A 21,998-nucleotide genomic window follows, 5' to 3' on the forward strand; every position below is an offset into this window, starting at 1 on the left:
ATGGGTCAATGCTACTTTGCTGAACTATGATAAATGTGGAGTGTAGAAATTGCTGCTATGCCCTGAAGAGATTTATTATTTAAATTATGTTTACCTGCGAGATTTGCCCTCAGAACTAAAAACAATTTTAGTGCAGCCGCCTCATTGCGACTGAGTGATATTTTGCATGGCGCATTTGACTGAACTATATCTACGCATTTTCTGAAGGTCATGGTTATCAGCTGTTTGATTCTTGGAAGCAAGACGTGCAAATATTCATGATCGTGCACGTGTATAAATCCGGCTCCCAGTAGGACTCTTTTTGGAACTTTCATAATTAATTGTTTTTATTATATAGTATTTTTATAGTATTTGTATTTTCTGATTATATAGGTATTTTGGATCTTTTGAAAATGATATTAATAATAAAATTTTGAGTAGCCTTAATCTGTTTGATTGTTGAAATGAGCCAAAGTCTTGCTGTATACATTCGTAGTTTTTCTGCCTTTCATAGCTCGACCGCCCGGGTGCGACTTTTTGGAGTGAATTACCTTTTTTTGGTTTTCCATGTTTTTGTATTGATAGTTACCCAGGGTGAGTCGGGGACGGGACCTCCCTTCCAATTTGACCGGAAGGCGGGTTTCAATGCTTTGCATCATTTATCTCTTGTTAGCGTATCAAATATCAAAGAAAGGTATATTAGTTATTGTGACTGCTACCCCAGCCCACTGGTGGTTGGGAGGAGGGCCTGGTGAAGCGGGGGGAAGGGGGCACGCTCACCTCGACGTGGCCCTGGCCCGAGGCGGCCACCAGCGCCTGCTGGGCAGCCTCGGCCAGCGTGACCTCGCGCTCCGGCCGCCGCAGCAGCCAGTCGCAGGACACCAGCAGCGCCACGGTGCCGGCGTGGCCCTGCCTCGCGGCGTGCACCAGCGGGCTCTGGCCGGCGGTGTCGGTGGCGCCCAGGCTGGCGCCCGCCGCCACCAGGCGCCGGCACACCTCCAGGTGCCCGCGCGCCGCCGCCAGGGCCAGCGCCGTGCAGCCCTGGCTGTTGCTCAGCTCCGGGTCCGCCCGGAACTCCAGCAGCAGGGACACCATCTCCAGGCAGCCCTCGTGCGCGAACATGCAGAGTGCCGGCGCGCTGCCAAGGCACTCGGTGCGGTGGTCGGGGTCCGCGCCGGCCAGCAGCAGCAGCCGCGACACCTGCGACACGCCCCTGCTGTCACACGCTGCAGTCTTGACAAGCCGCCACAGACCGAGACAGACTTTGTGCCGGCAGCAAGAAGACATTTATGAGCATGACGTCATCGCTAAACAAGAATCTTCCCTTCTTCCTCCTCTCCTTCTTATTGGCCCCTCCCTGGTAGTCTGTGCTGCCTTCCCTCCTTTTCCCCTACTCCAGTCTTCTCTCCGCGCATGCGCTATAGCGGCCGGTCGTCCTGGTAGTTTCAATGGCTGTCTGACGTTCTTATTTTATTTAGGTTCAAATGAGGCAACGTGTAATTAACTGGGTAGCAGGTAGTTCTCTGTGTCCGACGTGTGTGGGCAGCACGAAGGTTAGGGTATGTGATTAAATTTGGATTAGCCTCTTCCTAAGTTTGTTTTGGATTGCCTTTGGAAATCAAGCCTTAGGACAATCAAGCTTTATTTAGATGTAGGCCTTAACTGAATATTTTTTTTTAAGAGTGAATACACAATCCATTTTTATTATACAACATGAAATTTGTATTCCAGTAAGAGGCACGGTAAACTCTTTACATAACTGGTAAATTAGATGATTTTCCATATGATTATACTTTATTCATAATATGGGGACAGTATTTATGTGACAAGCTCTTAAAGACAATACACCACATTCTTGGGTACAAAAAAAAATATTTTAATACCCTTCTTATGTGTGTAAAATCTCCCTTGGAAAAACCATTACAATTTATATAAAATGACTAGCTGCAGTACCCGACGTTGCCCGGGCTAAACACACGGAGCTTTACTGTCTGCGAGTTAAAGCAAACTGGATAGCGCTATATGACAGTGTGTTTGTTGGACATAGAGAAATGTTTTGAAATAAAAACTAAACTATCCTGTCTCTCGAGTTGGAAAAAAATTACACATAAATGCCAATTTTCGTCTAAATCGGTTGACCTGGTAAGGAGTTCGCTGGAAACAAACACCAGGACACTGGATGAGTGCGATGCGAGCCGCACCTTGACGTTGGGGTTGTAGACGTTGCGCAGGCAGCACACGGCGGCCGACACGTCGCCGGCGCTCGCGGCGACCCACAGCGCCTGCAGGTCGCGGCTGGAGCAGCGCAGCAGCGTCATGCTGCGGTACACGTGCGCCTTGAGCACGTGGTGGCCCAGCTCCAGCGTCTGGTCCGCGCTCAGCGGCGCCTGCACGCGCGACAGGCGTAGCGCGACGGCCGCGTGGCCCGCCCGCAGGTCGCACACGAACTTGCAGCTCTCCGCCTCGTCGCGCCGCATCAGCCACTCCCGGAACGACGGGTGGAAGAACATGTGGGTGTTGTCCTGGCGCTTCACCAGGAGCCCGGACAGCATCTGTGGCACGCCGCGGCATTCGGGCACGACTAAACTACCGGCAGTCTCGTTACAACCATCGGGCAAGAAGGTATTTTTTAATTTTGTATTTCGGTGAACAAATTTAAGATCAATGCCTGTGGTGAAACATATTTTTTCCCCAAAATATTTGATTCTTTTCTTTTCATGAGACAGTGTTCCAAGTAAAATATGCGGACTGATCAAGCTTTTGTCTTTAGCAAACAAACCTAAAGGTGCAGAAACAGAATTGCAAATATTTTGTTTGGTTTACCGAAATAAATATCACTAGGTGCAATAACTTAATTTTTTTTTTGAATAAGTGAAATACCTGCTGTTAAAAAGTATGAAAAGCCTCAAGACTTTAACATAATTTAACCATGAAGTTTTCGTTCAGTTTAGTACAGATTCAAAGCTGATGGTAAGTATGTACTCGACGCTGCGGAGAATGGCAGGCGGGCCGGAGCGCCTCACCTTGAACCGGTGCAGGAACTCGTCCCAGGGCAGGAAGGCGTGTGCTTGCAGCGCGCACACGGAGTAGTAGATCTCCAGCAGCGTGAGCGGGTAGAGCGCGGCCAGGCACACGCCAAGGATGGGCGACACTTGCTCAAAGGATCGTGCGGTTGGGAAGCGCAGGTTGAAGTGCAGCAGGAATATCTGCGCCAGCGACACCGGCAGCACCTGGGCACGGCAGGCGCACACATCGCATCTCCGCTGGGGCTCCCTTGAGACGTTCCAACAATAACAACAACAACAGTGAAGATCGTTCTCATAATTTTTTTTCCCTTAAAAGTGTGCTTCGAACCACACGAGTGCTGTTTCGATGCTCATGCCAGGATGTTTGAATAACGTCCAAGAGCCTTGCTAGGCGAGCGTGATGCCACCAAACGCTAGAGCGCACTAGTCCATTCGGTGACAGGTAGCGCGTTACAATCTCTGTGGGGCAGGGCTCAGATGACACTCTGAGACTGGAATAATTTACAAGGGAGAACCTCAGCCAACCATGTTAGTTTACAGTTTTAACTAATTGTTGGAATAATTACATTTATCTCAAATCAAAATCCAAAATTTTATCTGTGTCTTTAATTAATCTCGCAAATCTAAAAGTATATCTAAAAAGTGAGGAATAAAATAATATATTAGTTGCAGTGCCAAGATCCGGAGACAAAAACTATAAAAATTTCTGTAGCCATAACATAATATGTGCATATCACATTACTTGTAAAGTTTGCTTTGTCTTTTATTAACTATAGATTTGTGATGTTTTTGTCCCTCAAGGTAGAAGACCCCTTGGTGGCCTGGCAAAACCACAGTTTCAAGTTTCAAAGAAACAGCAACCATCTTGGCTCTCGAGACTAGGCCTCGTCGAAGGGTGGAGTGTGCTGATGTTTCGCTCTGCAGCATAGCAGATACTTTCAGGGAAGAGTTCTGAAGTCTGCCATGGCTTATTCTGCACTGCAGGACAATATTTTTATAATTGTTACTGCGAACAATAATCTACACCAGGAAAATGCCAACCTAACGGAAATGCTTTTTTTTAATTGTGCGGATGAAATTCTATATAAATTTTGTGATTTAAAGTGCTAGACATTGTTACACACAAACTCATTAATTAATAATACAACGTAAATTATTTAAAAATAGCATTTCCCCCAAGAGAAACTGAACACAAAGGAGAGGTGAGCTACTAAAGGTTGCAGCAATGTGATTGGTTTGACAAGCGGGGGGAACAGAAATGCAGGTCAACTGTCATGGCATGAGAAAGGAATTTTTTTTTGCCACAACTGTGGTTAACTTCGTCAGTAGGATGTTATTTATTGCCAGATACTCTTGACGTAAAGATCACTGAAAGTTAAAACGTCCATATTAGAATGATCATCACATTAAGTTGACTTCCCTAAAATGTTTCACCCGTTATGAAAGAACAGCTTATGGCCCTCTCAGAGACTTGAAGTAATGAAAGGAATTAAGCGTGAGGTCGTGGCATCTCAGGGCGGGAGCAGCCAGACGTGATGTCAATGCAGTGTTGACACGTCGCTGGCCAGACTGCTTGGCTCAGCTCGGCCCAGCTACCGCACGAGAGGTGTATCATTATGTTGCAAAATAGGATAATGAATCTAGCTAAACGTTAAGTAAATGTTTAGAGAAACGTCTACTTGAATAAAACTTTCAGGAAAGATAGGTATCTAACAAAGCTGCGCCACTTGGTGCTGGCGCAGCCCCACGCACCTTGTAGCCCGAGGACTTGACCACCAAGTGGCCTCGCTCCAGCAGGTCCAGGGTGAGCTTGGCGAACAGGAAGGAGCCGTGCGCCAGGCGCGCCAGGTGCTGCGAGAAGCGCGACTGGCTGCTGGCCGCTGCCACGTTGCTCTGAATGCTGGGACTGTTGCTCATGCGGAAGCTGATGTAGTCCAGCATGTCCTTCTGGAGGTGCTCGCTGGAGCCCGCCATGTCCAGACTGCAAGCACGCCCCGTGCAGGCCACGTCACACTTCACACACGCCCCGTGTCGGCCACGTCACACTTCACACACGCCCAGGTAGCACAGGCACGCTGTCCACCTGCAGCCACCAACTAGGCTAGGGTTCTCTGCAGACACCACACTAAACACAAACTCTCACAAAAAAATTATAGAATGATCAAAACTTTTTTTTTTATGTTCTTGTTTTTATTTTAAAAGAATTACCCAGGAGATTGTAGATATCAGTGTCATTAATCCTAACAGCTTTAAAGTATGGCATATGTTTGCTCAACTAAAATTTTTTTGCTATAAATGAAATTTCCATAGTTATTTGTACAAACTTACAAAAATTATGAGCTAAAGCAGTGGCTAGGTGCAAGACATCGCACTCGCACCGCAACATGTAGTTTGTCAAAAATTATTTAAACCTGGTTAAACATTACAGCTGTTGTAATACAGATCTTACTGTCCGCGTGTATATCATTAATTAGCGTGAATAACCGCAGCCCGAGAGACTGCTGTGGCTGGGCGCTACGCGAGGTCTCAGCCCGGCTGGCTCTCTCCACCCTCCAGCAGCGGGAACGTAACTCTGTGCTTGTGCTGCGCTGTGCTCAAGCACGGCCCGGCTGTTACGACAGCAGCCCTGCAGCCGGATACGTTCAGGATTTCAGCATTTTCCCTTGCGCGAGTTCTACACAGCCATTACTGCAGTGGTTTAAAAATGTGTGAGGAACCATTAAGACGTGGTGTCGGAGACAAGCGGTTACTATTTGATATCAGCCAATACAAACCAGCTGGACTTTAGTTAGTTCGTGACACATTACACTTATGAAAAGCAACCAGAAAAGGTGAGGTGATCTTAGGCCGAGATAAATTTACCTACTACATATGTACACACTAAAAACAATAAAGGTTTTATAGTTGCACTGGTGGAAGTTATTTATATGTTGTAAATTAAAAATTGGTATTTATTCCAACACTGTGTGAGGCGGGGGCTAGGAACTGACCTGATCCTGTGGCACGGCAGGTCTTGCGCGACCTCCAGCAGCTGCGTGCGCACGGTGCAGACCAGCTTGAGCCACGGCGGGAAGGCGTGCAGGTGCCGTGCGAGGAACTGGGCGAGGGTGAGGCCGTGGTCGGGCCGGTGGTACTCCGCGTCGCACAGAGCGTCAACCAGCACCACGCACTGCTCCCCGGCGATCCGCCCCGCCCGTCTCAGTCCCGCCAGGGGCTCCAGCACGCCCCGCGTCAGGGCCAGGTGGGGGTCCGCCACGCACTCCCTCAGGCACACAGAGTTCTGCAAGGAGCACACACCGCCCCCTCGCGTCACTCCCGCTGCTCTGGCGACCGCTCCAGCATGCTCAGGGCCAGGTGGGGGTCCGCCACGCACTCCCTCAGGCACACCGAGTTCTGCAAGGAGCACACACCGCCCCCTCGCGTCACTCCCGCTGCTCTGGCGACCGCTCCAGCATGCTCAGGGCCAGGTGGGGGTCCGCCACGCACTCCCTCAGGCACACAGAGTTCTGCAAGGAGCACACACCGCCCCCTCGCGTCACTCCCGCTGCTCTGGCGACCACTCCAGCATGCTCAGGGCCAGGTGGGGGTCAGCCACGCACTCTCTCAGGCACACAGAGTTCTGCAAGGAGCACACACCGCCCCCTCGCGTCTCTCCCGCTGCTCTGGCGACCGCTCCAGCATGCTCAGGGCCAGGTGGGGGTCAGCCACGCACTCCCTCAGGCACACCGAGTTCTGCAAGGAGCACACACCGCCCCCTCGCGTCACTCCCGCTGCTCTGGTGACCGCTCCAGCATGCTCAGGGCCAGGTGGGGGTCAGCCACGCACTCCCTCAGGCACACCGAGTTCTGCAAGGAGCACACACCGCCCCCTCGCGTCACTCCCGCTGCTCTGGCGACCGCTCCAGCATGCTCAGGGCCAGGTGGGGGTCCGCCACGCACTCCCTCAGGCACACAGAGTTCTGCAAGGAGCACACACCGCCCCCTCGCGTCACTCCCGCTGCTCTGGCGACCGCTCCAGCATGCTCAGGGCCAGGTGGGGGTCAGCCACGCACTCCCTCAGGCACACAGAGTTCTGCAAGGAGCACACACCGCCCCCTCGCGTCACTCCCGCTGCTCTGGCGACCGCTCCAGCATGCTCAGGGCCAGGTGGGGGTCAGCCACGCACTCTCTCAGGCACACCGAGTTCTGCAAGGAGCACACACCACCCCCTCGCGTCACTCCCGCTGCTCTGGCGACCGCTCCAGCATGCTCAGGGCCAGGTGGGGGTCCGCCACGCACTCCCTCAGGCACACAGAGTTCTGCAAGGAGCACACACCGCCCCCTCGCGTCTCTCCCGCTGCTCTGGCGACCGCTCCAGCATGCTCAGGGCCAGGTGGGGGTCAGCCACGCACTCCCTCAGGCACACCGAGTTCTGCAAGGAGCACACACCGCCCCCTCGCGTCACTCCCGCTGCTCTGGCGACCGCTCCAGCATGCTCAGGGCCAGGTGGGGGTCAGCCACGCACTCTCTCAGGCACACAGAGTTCTGCAAGGAGCACACACCGCACCCTCGCGTCACTCCCGCTGCTCTGGCGACCGCTCCAGCATGCTGAGGGCCAGGTGGGGGTCTGCCACGCACTCCCTCAGGCACACAGAGTTCTGCAAGGAGCACACACCGCCCCCTCGCGTCACTCCCGCTGCTCTGGCGACCGCTCCAGCATGCTCAGGGCCAGGTGGGGGTCCGCCACGCACTCCCTCAGGCACACAGAGTTCTGCAAGGAGCACACACCGCCCCCTCGCGTCACTCCCGCTGCTCTGGCGACCACTCCAGCATGCTCAGGGCCAGGTGGGGGTCAGCCACGCACTCCCTCAGGCACACAGAGTTCTGCAAGGAGCACACACCGCCCCCTCGCGTCACTCCCGCTGCTCTGGCGACCGCTCCAGCATGCTCAGGGCCAGGTGGGGGTCAGCCACGCACTCCCTCAGGCACACCGAGTTCTGCAAGGAGCACACACCGCCCCCTCGCGTCACTCCCGCTGCTCTGGTGACCGCTCCAGCATGCTCAGGGCCAGGTGGGGGTCAGCCACGCACTCCCTCAGGCACACCGAGTTCTGCAAGGAGCACACACCGCCCCCTCGCGTCACTCCCGCTGCTCTGGCGACCGCTCCAGCATGCTCAGGGCCAGGTGGGGGTCCGCCACACACTCCCTCAGGCACACAGAGTTCTGCAAGGAGCACACACCGCCCCCTCGCGTCACTCCCGCTGCTCTGGCGACCGCTCCAGCATGCTCAGGGCCAGGTGGGGGTCAGCCACGCACTCCCTCAGGCACACAGAGTGCTGCAAGGAGCACACACCGCCCCCTCGCGTCACTCCCGCTGCTCTGGCGACCGCTCCAGCATGCTCAGGGCCAGGTGGGGGTCAGCCACGCACTCTCTCAGGCACACCGAGTTCTGCAAGGAGCACACACCGCCCCCTCGCGTCACTCCCGCTGCTCTGGCGACCGCTCCAGCATGCTCAGGGCCAGGTGGGGGTCCGCCACGCACTCCCTCAGGCACACAGAGTTCTGCAAGGAGCACACACCGCCCCCTCGCGTCTCTCCCGCTGCTCTGGCGACCGCTCCAGCATGCTCAGGGCTAGGTGGGGGTCAGCCACGCACTCTCTCAGGCACACCGAGTTCTGCAAGGAGCCACACACCTGCAGTCTCGCGCCTCGGGGCTGTTGAGCTACTGAGTTGCTACGTGGGTGGCCCGTAAAGTATCAGTTATCATTTATTAACAACCACAAGTTTTAAACTGCTGACAAGTGTTGATATGTAGTAATATTGGAAGCACTATTATATCTGTAGTTATATCAGTAGCAGTATGACAGTAGTAGCACCACCACACCTGGAGGGTCGGCTCGCTCAGCAGCAGCTCCCGGTAAGCCACCAGCTGCGGCGCCTGGCACAGCTGGGCCGCCAGCGAGTGCACGAAGTCAGGCACCAGACACGTGGCGTTGTTGTCTGCCTGTGACACAGCCCCACACACACACGTCACTTCACCACTCGCACCGCGCCGGCCCTGCCGTTGTGTCGGTGGTCAGCAGACATCGCCACCACCCAGCAACAAGACGGCACACTACAGCTCCCTACAACTAATATAGCAAATGATTGCTTGTATTGTGTTTCTTCTCTGGTTTGGTGATGTACACGTTTCAATCTACACTGGCAGACTGTTTTTGTAACAACATATTTGACCGTAAGTACAATTATATTTGTCAAAATTATAGGTGCAATGTTGGTACTGTCAGTCATGCATGGATACATATTTGTTTTTTCATCTATCGGCCAGAAACAACTCAGGCAGTAGGCATTAGTCCTCAATGAACCAGAGGATTCCTGTAGGAGAAAACTTGAATGAATTGGTAGAGAATCCCAGGATTAAATTGTTTTACAAAATGGAGGATTAAAAAAACAAAATAAGATAGGGCTGGAGTGCAAGAGATACGAGAAGAGTGGAAACAAGAGAGAGGAGGTGACAGCGGCATGTCACTCAACTGGCCTTGTAGCCTCGTGCAAATAGTAAGTTACGTAGGAAGGCAAATGCTGAACTTAAACTTGTGATATATTTACCTATAATACTTTTATTAACACGTTTTGTTTTAACTTGTTCAACAGGAGCTAAAGAAGTGACGTTTATGGAATTTATACTTGGACATAAAATAAATTCTATTGAATAAAAAAACTTCCAAAAAGAATTTTGTTAAGAAAGTTTTACAATAAATCTTTGCAATAACTGCTGCTAAGTACCACTAGTTTAAATGAACGTCACAAACGTAGAAACCTGGCAGAAGTGGTAGGCCACGACATGCGACGCCAGGTGCCTTATCCTCTCCGAGACTAGATTGATCTGGCAGTAGATGCTCTGAGACGCTCCGAGCGGCCGGTCCTTGCCGTTGCAGGTGTACGAATCTGTAAAACATAAAAAAAACCTGCCGCTCGACTGTCCGGGTCAAACCAGAAGTATTTTAATTTCAGGGGGGAAGAATACAAAAAAAAAAACCAAACCAAAATTTTCAATTTATAAATAAATGAAATAAAATTCCAAGACAGTTTGGGAGGTCAGCAGAAAACTTGAAGACAGCATTTTTTTTAAAACTTATCATTACTAAGTGTTGGGCTTTTTTTTTATAATTCTGTTAATTATCTTATGACTTGATGTAGGCCTTTGGACAAACACCATTGCTATGCTCATGTATGTCCGTAGAAGAAAACTGTAAAAAAACACAAATGACAAAAACACAAACTAAGCAAAAAAATTGCTGTTGTCAGGATTTCTTTGTTTGTTGACCATATTCCTGTTGTGGAGTATTGTGTGGTGTTTATATCCTGACAACAGCAATTTTTTTTTGCTTAATTTTTGTTGTTTTTTTGTCATTCGTGTTTTTTTGCAGTTTTCTTCTACAAACACACATGAGCATAGCAATGGCGTATGTCCAAAAGCCTACATCAAGTCATGCACTCCCATTGCACAAATCTTTCAAAGATAATAATTATCTTGTGTTCTGAGCGAACAAGTAATCTCAGCAGGGCTGACCTTGCCGGTAGGCGGGCTCGCGCCGCCGCCCGAAGCAGCTGTACTCGACCAGCTGCAGCACGAGCGCGGTCTTGCCCGTGCCCGCCTCGCCGTGAACCAGCACGCCGGGCCGTGCCGAGCCCAGCACGGCCTCCATCTCGCGCACCAGCCAGTGGCGCCCCAGGAACAGCGGGTCGGGCTCCTGCAGGGGCACCTCGAAGAACAGCGGCTTGAGCGTGAGCTGCGGGGCGCGGTACTGCGCGAACCTCACTGCGGCACGGACCAGGCACTCACAGCTCGTCTCCCGCTTCGCTTGCCTCGGCCCGTGGGCCGTGTGGCAGGAGGCTCGCTTCACTTACCAACTTGTAGTTGCCTCGATAGTAGGACGAAATTTCATTTCTATAGCTAATAAAATTAACTGTAAACCTTACAAGTTATGCAATATTTTTCAAATGGGGTTTACCGTTATGGTCACAATAACTATTAGTAGGGACCGGAAAAATTCGTGAATTCATTTCGCGGTAGGTTAAAATACAAATAGTTATACCTCAGTGCTGCCTCTGCTATTGGCTCACAACTGACCTGGATGACTCTGGGCCAATGAGAAACACCCAACCAAGGCTTTATACGAATCACAGGCTGCTACGCTGGGACGTCTCACAAGACAGCAGCCAATGAGTGGGTGGCATTTGACCGAGCGTACGTAGAACTGTGGAGTTCATCCTGCAGGCCATTGAACCCGCGAATTTTTCCGGTCCCTAACTATTAGTCGTAAGATTTTTGTTTTTTTATTGTGTGGTTTGAAAAACTGTACATGAAATAATGGAGAGGGGATCCGGGCACTTGGTCCATCTCGACTGTCCTGCGGGCTTCACTCGAAGGTCGTCAGGTACGGCCACACAACTAACGAATGGGGAGGGTTGCAGATGGAATCCACCTGATGTGCAATAAGGGATGGTGACAGCATTTTTCCCAAGCGATGCAGGAATTCATGGAAATACCAAGTCTAGATGGCTGTGCCAGGACTCGAACCAGAGCCCTCCAGAATGTAATCACAGTCGCGGGGCGGTAAACTCTGATGTTGTCTGCTTGATGCCTGACAATAATATCTTTTAATTATTTTGTAAACAACTATGTTTATAACTCAAGTACAGGATTCATAACTCAAGACAAATTATTTATTTTAAATAATTAGGTTAAACTACGTACTAATACAATAATTGAAACTACTGCCCAAAAGGCTGCACTTGTTATGATAGTCACACTGAGTTAGTAAAAGCTTCAGCATGAGGAACAAGTACTTTTCAAGAAGAACTGAAATCCTGAAATTACAGCCAACAATAGAAAAACTCTACACTACAGATAATCTGTTACCTTTAGGATCAATCGGGCCTTTGACCGAGCCAGTACGCGCAGACCTTCGGATTGATGCTCGCCTGTTCTTAAACACATTCAGTTCTTCCACTTGGCCCGGTTGCGATGCTGGAAGCAAGGACACAAGTAGAGAGTGTTAAAAACAAACCTATTTCTGCATACTTAAAAAAAATAAGATGACTAAACAAGAGAGCTTATTTGTTTTACACAATTTAAATTGAAAAAAATATATATTTTATTAAAACAATTTTTGCTTTTAAAAGCAATTTTAGCTTTCAAAGACACCTAAAACTAAACCTTTCTTTTAATGATAGAAGAGAAATTTAAATTAAATACATTTTACAGTAGGTAATTAAAATTATAAAATAATAAATCTGTATTTGTATCTAATGAATTAATATTAATGTAAAATAAAAAACAAATCATACTAATCCAATAAGAATCATCTATATGATGTGCTGATAAACATGCCAATGTCATTTGCCTGAGAATTAGGAAAGAATATCACGACGGCAAGCAACACGTCTAGTACTGGAACTAGACACATCTGCCTCTTACCGGACTGTGCACAAGCACAAGGTGGTTGGTTCTTGGTTTGAGATTAACCAGGCCCTTTTAACAAGCTGACGATCCAGCTCAACCCACCACGCAAACTGCAGTGCGACCACCCACTAATAGCCGAGACTGACACCGTGAAGATCCATCGATCTTGCGCGTGGTGCTGGTATCGTTCTGCAAGTAATGCATTCTATCTAATGGAATACGCCAATCAAGGACCATGATTATGAGCATTCAACTTTTGAAATTCCCCACCGAAACACAGCATCTGCATTCAGAGGCACAAAGCGACAATACGGTTTAAGATATGAAGTTAGGTGTGACCCTATAGCCCGGAGCATAAGTGTTTCTCATGCGCAACGTGCTCAATGTTCTCTACGTGCTCTACTCACTACGTGCTCTACACTCTACAGTTGGGCCTGGCATCCACAATGTAGGCCAATGGCAATGATAACAAAATCATTAACAAAATATTTTCTTCCATTAGGATAAAATTTTTACTACTTAACTTTATTACAAATAGTTGTTCTAATCCATGGAAACAAACATAAATTTGCTCCACACACTCCAGAAATACGTGAACAAATAATAAAGATGGTGGAGAGGTCATATCTCTTGCCTCTATACACAGCTATTTGTGTTCAATTCCTGGCGAAGAGAGATACTTCCAGTGGCTGGTGAGTTTTCTCAGCGTGCTTCCTTTTTGTCACCTCAGCATTCTACCAGTGGTCTATAGCCATGACCTTCCATTCATACACTACGCCCATTATCATTTCCTGCCTAAAAATTGTCCTTCATGAAAGCTCACATTGCACATCATATACTGGCTTGGACAAGTTTAAAGGATGACTTGAATCAGACTTGTTGCCCGAGGTTGCTGTGTAGAGAATTACTCAACCATGCTTCAGAAAAACTTGTCAGGGACTTACATCTGCCTTGTTGGTAATAGTGTTCAATTAGGTTCAGCAACTTCACTCACTATGTCGACCTGCAGGGATGATATATGTGGCAGGGAGCAGCAGGCTAGTTCACTAGCAGAGCTAGCAGTGTCTGACAGGTGAGCTGGGCTAGCGCACTCACTGGTGACGGAGTGGCGACGGCTCACAGGGCTGGATGAGTTGCTCTGCCCGGACACAGACATGAGCGAGGTGATATATGTGACAGGGGAGCAGCAGGCTAGGTCACTAGCAGGGCTAGCAGTGTCTGACAGGTGAGCTGGGCTAGCGCACTCACTGGTGATGGAGTGGCGACGGCTCACAGGGCTGGATGAGTTGCTCTGCCCGGACACAGACATGAGCGAGGTGATATATGTGACAGGGGAGCAGCAGGCTAGGTCACTAGCAGAGCTAGCAGTGTCTGACAGGTGAGCTGGTCTAGTGCACTCACTGGTGACGGAGTGGCGACGGCTCACAGGGCTGGATGAGTTGCTCTGCCCGGACACAGACATGAGCGAGGTGATATATGTGACAGGGGAGCAGCAGGCTAGGTCACTAGCAGAGCTAGCAGTGTCTGACAGGTGAGCTGGGCTAGCGCACTCACTGGTGACGGAGTGGCGACGGCTCACGGGGCTGGAGGAGTTGCTCTGCACCGACACAGACATGAGCGAGGTGATATATGTGACAGGGGAGCAGCAGGCTAGGTCACTAGCAGAGCTAGCAGTGTCTGACAGGTGAGCTGGGCTAGCGCACTCACTGGTGACGGAGTGGCGACGGCTCACAGGGCTGGATGAGTTGCTCTGCCCGGACACAGACATGAGCGAGGTGATATATGTGACAGGGGAGCAGCAGGCTAGGTCACTAGCAGAGCTAGCAGTGTCTGACAGGTGAGCTGGTCTAGTGCACTCACTGGTGACGGAGTGGCGACGGCTCACGGGGCTGGAGGAATTGCTCTGCCCCGACACAGACATGAGCGAGGTGATATATGTGACAGGGGAGCAGCAGGCTAGGTCACTAGCAGAGCTAGCAGTGTCTGACAGGTGAGCTGGTCTAGTGCACTCACTGGTGACGGAGTGGCGACGGCTCACGGGGCTGGAGGAATTGCTCTGCCCCGACACAGACATGAGCGAGGTGATGCTCTCCGAGGACGGGTCCTGGAGCGTCCGCACGTGGCCGTTCACGTCGACCTCCGACGAGCCTGCGCACACGAGCCAGTCACTGCATCATACATCAACATCAGCCAAACAATCAACAACACTGCTGTACCTCCCTATTCTAATAGTACTATATCATACACTTCACCAAACATACCCCAAAAAATAGCCAAAAAAAATTAAAAACACACATAATGTTTTTAAAATGTAAGTTTGTATTTAAACCATTTTGAAAATATAAAATAAAGGTTTAAAGAAATGATGTATATGATATTATTAATAAAATTATATCACAAAAATGCTGTTAAACAAAATAATAATTAACAAATTCCTGTTCTTTACTCCTGCTCCGCTTGGGACAAAATGTTTTAAAATACACACTAAAAATTTGCTGCAATACTTGAAGCGATAGACACTTGAAGATAATCAAACACATGTTACAAACAACTTTACCGAAAGCCAGAATGAATCAACGAATACAGTTACAGGTAAGAGGATACACTACAGTTGGCCAGGTTTTCAACTACCTGTGAGCGTGGAGACGGGGCTGGTGTTGTTGGACGTGAGGGTGTGAGCCTCGAGGCTGGCTAGCTAGGAGATACCTGTGAGCGTGGAGACGGGGCTGGTGTTGTTGGACGTGAGGGTGTGAGCCTCGAGGCTGGCTAGCTAGGAGATACCTGTGAGCGTGGAGACGGGGCTGTTGTTGGTGGATGTGAGGGTGTGGGCCTCATGTCTAGCTAGTGAGGAGTTACCTGTGAGCGTGGAGACGGGGCTGGTGTTGGTGGACGTGAGGGTGTGAGCCTCGAGGCTGGCTAGCTAGGAGATACCTGTGAGCGTGGAGACGGGGCTGTTGTTGGTGGATGTGAGGGTGTGGGCCTCATGTCTAGCTAGTGAGGAGTTACCTGTGAGCGTGGAGACGGGGCTGGTGTTGGTGGACGTGAGGGTGTGAGCCTCGAGGCTGGCTAGTGAGGAGATACCTGTGAGCGTGGAGACGGGGCTGGTGTTGTTGGACGTGAGGGTGTGAGCCTCGAGGCTGGCTAGCTAGGAGATACCTGTGAGCGTGGAGACGGGGCTGTTGTTGGTGGATGTGAGGGTGTGGGCCTCATGTCTAGCTAGTGAGGAGTTACCTGTGAGCGTGGAGACGGGGCTGGTGTTGGTGGACGTGAGGGTGTGAGCCTCGAGGCTGGCTAGTGAGGAGATACCTGTGAGCGTGGAGACGGGGCTGGTGTTGGTGGACGTGAGGGTGTGAGCCTCGAGGCTGGCTAGTGAGGAGTTACCTGTGAGCGTGGAGACGGGGCTGGTGTTGGTGGACGTGAGGGTGTGAGTCTCAAGGCTGGCTAGTGAGGAGTTACCTGTGAGCGTGGAGACGGGGCTGGTGTTGGTGGACGTGAGGGTGTGAGCCTCGAGGCTGGCTAGTGAGGAGATACCTGTGAGCGTGGAGACGGGGCTGGTGTTGGTGGACGTGAGGGTGTGAGCCTCGAGGCTGGCTAGCGAGGAGATACCTGTTAGCGTGGAGACGTGGCTGGTGTTGGTGGACGTGAGGGTGTGAGCCTCGAGGCTGGCTAGTGAGGAGTTACCTGTGAGCGTGGAGACGGGGCTGGTGTTGGTGGACGTGAGGGTGTGAGCCTCGAGGCTGGCTAGCGAGGAGATACCTGTGAGCGTGGAGACGGGGCTGGTGTTGGTGGATGTGAGGGTGTGGGCCTCATGACTAGCTAGTGAGGAGTTACCTGTGAGCGTGGAGACGGGGCTGGTGTTGGTGGACGTGAGGGTGTGAGCCTCGAGGCTGGCTAGTGAGGAGATACCTGTGAGCGTGGAGACGGGGCTGGTGTTGGTGGACGTGAGGGTGTGAGCCTCGAGGCTGGCTAGTGAGGAGATACCTGTGAGCGTGGAGACGGGGCTGGTGTTGGTGGACGTGAGGGTGTGAGCCTCGAGGCTGGCTAGTGAGGAGTTACCTGTGAGCGTGGAGACGGGGCTGGTGTTGGTGGACGTGAGGGTGTGAGCCTCGAGGCTGGCTAGTGAGGAGATACCTGTGAGCGTGGAGACGGGGCTGGTGTTGGTGGACGTGAGGGTGTGAGCCTCGAGGCTGGCTAGTGAGGAGATACCTGTGAGCGTGGAGACGGGGCTGGTGTTGGTGGACGTGAGGGTGTGAGCCTCGAGGCTGGCTAGTGAGGAGATACCTGTGAGCGTGGAGACGGGGCTGGTGTTGGTGGACGTGAGGGTGTGAGCCTCGAGGCTGGCTAGTGAGGAGATACCTGTGAGCGTGGAGACGGGGCTGGTGTTGGTGGACGTGAGGGTGTGAGTCTCGAGGCTGGCTAGTGAGGAGATACCTGTGAGCGTGGAGACGGGGCTGGTGTTGGTGGACGTGAGGGTGTGAGTCTCGAGGCTGGCTAGTGAGGAGTTACCTGTGAGCGTGGAGACGTGGCTGGTGTTGGTGGACGTGAGGGTGTGAGCCTCGAGGCTGGCTAGTGAGGAGATACCTGTGAGCGTGGAGACGGGGCTGGTGTTGGTGGACGTGAGGGTGTGAGCCTCGAGGCTGGCTAGTGAGGAGTTACCTGTGAGCGTGGAGACGGGGCTGGTGTTGGTGGACGTGAGGGTGTGAGCCTCGAGGCTGGCTAGTGAGGAGATACCTGTGAGCGTGGAGACGGGGCTGGTGTTGGTGGACGTGAGGGTGTGAGCCTCGAGGCTGGCTAGTGAGGAGATACCTGTGAGCGTGGAGACGGGGCTGGTGTTGGTGGACGTGAGGGTGTGAGTCTCGAGGCTGGCTAGTGAGGAGATACCTGTGAGCGTGGAGACGTGGCTGGTGTTGGTGGACGTGAGGGTGTGAGTCTCGAGGCTGGCTAGTGAGGAGTTACCTGTGAGCGTGGAGACGTGGCTGGTGTTGGTGGACGTGAGGGTGTGTGCCTCGAGGCTGGCTAGTGAGGAGATACCTGTGAGCGTGGAGACGGGGCTGGTGTTGGTGGACGTGAGGGTGTGAGCCTCGAGGCTGGCTAGTGAGGAGATACCTGTGAGCGTGGAGACGGGGCTGGTGTTGGTGGACGTGAGGGTGTGAGCCTCGAGGCTGGCTAGTGAGGAGATACCTGTGAGCGTGGAGACGGGGCTGGTGTTGGTGGACGTGAGGGTGTGAGTCTCGAGGCTGGCTAGTGAGGAGATACCTGTGAGCGTGGAGACGTGGCTGGTGTTGGTGGACGTGAGGGTGTGAGTCTCGAGGCTGGCTAGTGAGGAGTTACCTGTGAGCGTGGAGACGTGGCTGGTGTTGGTGGACGTGAGGGTGTGAGCATCGAGGCTGGCTAGTGAGGAGATACCTGTGAGCGTGGAGACGGGGCTGGTGTTGGTGGACGTGAGGGTGTGAGCCTCGAGGCTGGCTAGTGAGGAGATACCTGTGAGCGTGGAGACGGGGCTGGTGTTGGTGGACGTGAGGGTGTGAGCCTCGAGGCTGGCTAGTGAGGAGATACCTGTGAGCGTGGAGACGGGGCTGGTGTTGGTGGACGTGAGGGTGTGAGCCTCGAGGCTGGCTAGTGAGGAGATACCTGTGAGCGTGGAGACGGGGCTGGTGTTGGTGGACGTGAGGGTGTGAGTCTCGAGGCTGGCTAGTGAGGAGATACCTGTGAGCGTGGAGACGGGGCTGGTGTTGGTGGACGTGAGGGTGTGAGTCTCGAGGCTGGCTAGTGAGGAGTTACCTGTGAGCGTGGAGACGTGGCTGGTGTTGGTGGACGTGAGGGTGTGAGCCTCGAGGCTGGCTAGTGAGGAGATACCTGTGAGCGTGGAGACGGGGCTGGTGTTGGTGGACGTGAGGGTGTGAGCCTCGAGGCTGGCTAGTGAGGAGTTACCTGTGAGCGTGGAGACGGGGCTGGTGTTGGTGGACGTGAGGGTGTGAGCCTCGAGGCTGGCTAGTGAGGAGATACCTGTGAGCGTGGAGACGGGGCTGGTGTTGGTGGACGTGAGGGTGTGAGCCTCGAGGCTGGCTAGTGAGGAGATACCTGTGAGCGTGGAGACGGGGCTGGTGTTGGTGGACGTGAGGGTGTGAGTCTCGAGGCTGGCTAGTGAGGAGATACCTGTGAGCGTGGAGACGTGGCTGGTGTTGGTGGACGTGAGGGTGTGAGTCTCGAGGCTGGCTAGTGAGGAGTTACCTGTGAGCGTGGAGACGTGGCTGGTGTTGGTGGACGTGAGGGTGTGAGCCTCGAGGCTGGCTAGTGAGGAGATACCTGTGAGCGTGGAGACGGGGCTGGTGTTGGTGGACGTGAGGGTGTGAGCCTCGAGGCTGGCTAGTGAGGAGATACCTGTGAGCGTGGAGACGGGGCTGGTGTTGGTGGACGTGAGGGTGTGAGCCTCGAGGCTGGCCAGCGAGGAGATACCTGTGAGCGTGGAGACGGGGCTGGTGTTGGTGGACGTGAGGGTGTGAGCCTCGAGGCTGGCCAGCGAGGAGATACCTGTGAGCGTGGAGACGGGGCTGGTGTTGGTGGACGTGAGGGTGTGAGCCTCGAGGCTGGCTAGTGAGGAGATACCTGTGAGCGTGGAGAACGGGCTGGTGTTGGTGGACGTGAGGGTGTGAGCCTCGAGGCTGGCTAGTGAGGAGATACCTGTGAGCGTGGAGACGGGGCTGGTGTTGGTGGACGTGAGGGTGTGAGCCTCGAGGCTGGCTAGTGAGGAGATACCTGTGAGCGTGGAGACGGGGCTGGTGTTGGTGGACGTGAGGGTGTGAGCCTCGAGGCTGGCTAGTGAGGAGATACCTGTGAGCGTGGAGACGGGGCTGGTGTTGGTGGACGTGAGGGTGTGAGCCTCGAGGCTGGCTAGTGAGGAGATACCTGTGAGCGTGGAGACGGGGCTGGTGTTGGTGGACGTGAGGGTGTGAGCCTCGAGGCTGGCCAGCGAGGAGATACCTGTGAGCGTGGAGACGGGGCTGGTGTTGGTGGACGTGAGGGTGTGAGCCTCGAGGCTGGCTAGTGAGGAGATACCTGTGAGCGTGGAGACGGGGCTGGTGTTGGTGGACGTGAGGGTGTGAGCCTCGAGGCTGGCTAGTGAGGAGATACCTGTGAGCGTGGAGACGGGGCTGGTGTTGTTGGACGTGAGGGTGTGAGCCTCGAGGCTGGCCAGCGAGGAGATACCTGTGAGCGTGGAGACGGGGCTGGTGTTGGTGGACGTGAGGGTGTGAGCCTCGAGGCTGGCCAGCGAGGAGATACCTGTGAGCGTGGAGACGGGGCTGGTGTTGGTGGACGTGAGGGTGTGAGCCTCGAGGCTGGCTAGTGAGGAGATACCTGTGAGCGTGGAGACGGGGCTGGTGTTGGTGGACGTGAGGGTGTGAGCCTCGAGGCTGGCTAGTGAGGAGATACCTGTGAGCGTGGAGACGGGGCTGGTGTTGGTGGACGTGAGGGTGTGAGCCTCGAGGCTGGCTAGTGAGGAGATACCTGTGAGCGTGGAGACGGGGCTGGTGTTGGTGGACGTGAGGGTGTGAGCCTCGAGGCTGGCTAGCTAGGAGATACCTGTGAGCGTGGAGACGGGGCTGGTGTTGGTGGACGTGAGGGTGTGAGCCTCGAGGCTGGCTAGTGAGGAGATACCTGTGAGCGTGGAGACGGGGCTGGTGTTGGTGGACGTGAGGGTGTGAGCCTCGAGGCTGGCTAGTGAGGAGATACCTGTGAGCGTGGAGACGGGGCTGGTGTTGTTGGACGTGAGGGTGTGAGCCTCGAGGCTGGCCAGCGAGGAGATACCTGTGAGCGTGGAGACGGGGCTGGTGTTGGTGGACATGAGGGTGTGAGCCTCGAGGCTGGCCAGCGAGGAGATACCTGTGAGCGTGGAGACGGGGCTGGTGTTGTTGGACGTGAGGGTGTGAGCCTCGAGGCTGGCCAGCGAGGAGATACCTGTGAGCGTGGAGACGGGGCTGGTGTTGGTGGACGTGAGGGTGTGAGCCTCGAGGCTGGCCAGCGAGGAGATACCTGTGAGCGTGGAGACGGGGCTGGTGTTGGTGGACGTGAGGGTGTGAGCCTCGAGGCTGGCTAGTGAGGAGATACCTGTGAGCGTGGAGACGGGGCTGGTGTTGGTGGACGTGAGGGTGTGAGCCTCGAGGCTGGCCAGCGAGGAGATACCTGTGAGCGTGGAGACGGGGCTGGTGTTGGTGGACGTGAGGGTGTGAGCCTCGAGGCTGGCTAGTGAGGAGATACCTGTGAGCGTGGAGACGGGGCTGGTGTTGGTGGACGTGAGGGTGTGAGCCTCGAGGCTGGCTAGCTAGGAGATACCTGTGAGCGTGGAGACGGGGCTGGTGTTGGTGGACGTGAGGGTGTGAGCCTCGAGGCTGGCTAGTGAGGAGATACCTGTGAGCGTGGAGACGGGGCTGGTGTTGGTGGACGTGAGGGTGTGAGCCTCGAGGCTGGCTAGTGAGGAGATACCTGTGAGCGTGGAGACGGGGCTGGTGTTGTTGGACGTGAGGGTGTGAGCCTCGAGGCTGGCCAGCGAGGAGATACCTGTGAGCGTGGAGACGGGGCTGGTGTTGGTGGACATGAGGGTGTGAGCCTCGAGGCTGGCCAGCGAGGAGATACCTGTGAGCGTGGAGACGGGGCTGGTGTTGTTGGACGTGAGGGTGTGAGCCTCGAGGCTGGCCAGCGAGGAGATACCTGTGAGCGTGGAGACGGGGCTGGTGTTGGTGGACGTGAGGGTGTGAGCCTCGAGGCTGGCCAGCGAGGAGATACCTGTGAGCGTGGAGACGGGGCTGGTGTTGGTGGACGTGAGGGTGTGAGCCTCGAGGCTGGCCAGCGAGGAGATACCTGTGAGCGTGGAGACGGGGCTGGTGTTGTTGGACGTGAGGGTGTGAGCCTCGAGGCTGGCCAGCGAGGAGATACCTGTGAGCGTGGAGACGGGGCTGGTGTTGGTGGACGTGAGGGTGTGAGCCTCGAGGCTGGGTAGTGAGGAGATACCTGTGAGCGTGGAGACGGGGCTGGTGTTGGTGGACGTGAGGGTGTGAGCCTCGAGGCTGGCCAGCGAGGAGATACCTGTGAGCGTGGAGACGGGGCTGGTGTTGGTGGACGTGAGGGTGTGAGCCTCGAGGCTGGCCAGCGAGGAGATACCTGTGAGCGTGGAGACGGGGCTGGTGTTGGTGGACGTGAGGGTGTGAGCCTCGAGGCTGGCCAGCGAGGAGATACCTGTGAGCGTGGAGACGGGGCTGGTGTTGGTGGACGTGAGGGTGTGAGCCTCGAGGCTGGCCAGCGAGGAGATACCTGTGAGCGTGGAGACGGGGCTGGTGTTGGTGGACGTGAGGGTGTGAGCCTCGAGGCTGGCTAGTGAGGAGATACCTGTGAGCGTGGAGACGGGGCTGGTGTTGGTGGACGTGAGGGTGTGAGCCTCGAGGCTGGCCAGCGAGGAGATACCTGTGAGCGTGGAGACGGGGCTGGTGTTGGTGGACGTGAGGGTGTGAGCCTCGAGGCTGGCCAGCGAGGAGATACCTGTGAGCGTGGAGA

General features: G+C 53.8%; 1 protein-coding gene across 1 annotated transcript in view; it reads right to left on the reverse strand.

The window, feature by feature from the left end:
* Window positions 1-21,998, reverse strand: part of LOC134530090 (protein TANC2) — a 150,974-nt gene that overhangs the window by 18,171 nt on the left and 110,805 nt on the right. The window contains exons 7-16 of the mRNA XM_063364674.1: window positions 14,466-14,600; window positions 11,910-12,017; window positions 10,557-10,805; window positions 9,804-9,931; window positions 8,868-8,987; window positions 5,996-6,285; window positions 4,758-4,986; window positions 3,003-3,209; window positions 2,181-2,531; window positions 760-1,179 (exon numbers count right to left, since the gene is read on the reverse strand). Of these exons, the coding sequence (XP_063220744.1) occupies window positions 760-1,179; window positions 2,181-2,531; window positions 3,003-3,209; window positions 4,758-4,986; window positions 5,996-6,285; window positions 8,868-8,987; window positions 9,804-9,931; window positions 10,557-10,805; window positions 11,910-12,017; window positions 14,466-14,600 (2,237 nt within the window). The remainder of the gene's footprint in view (window positions 1-759; window positions 1,180-2,180; window positions 2,532-3,002; window positions 3,210-4,757; window positions 4,987-5,995; window positions 6,286-8,867; window positions 8,988-9,803; window positions 9,932-10,556; window positions 10,806-11,909; window positions 12,018-14,465; window positions 14,601-21,998) is intronic.

Source organism: Bacillus rossius, chromosome 3, assembly GCF_032445375.1.
Source record: "Bacillus rossius redtenbacheri isolate Brsri chromosome 3, Brsri_v3, whole genome shotgun sequence".
In the NCBI taxonomy this organism is placed as follows: Eukaryota; Metazoa; Arthropoda; class Insecta; order Phasmatodea; family Bacillidae; genus Bacillus; species Bacillus rossius.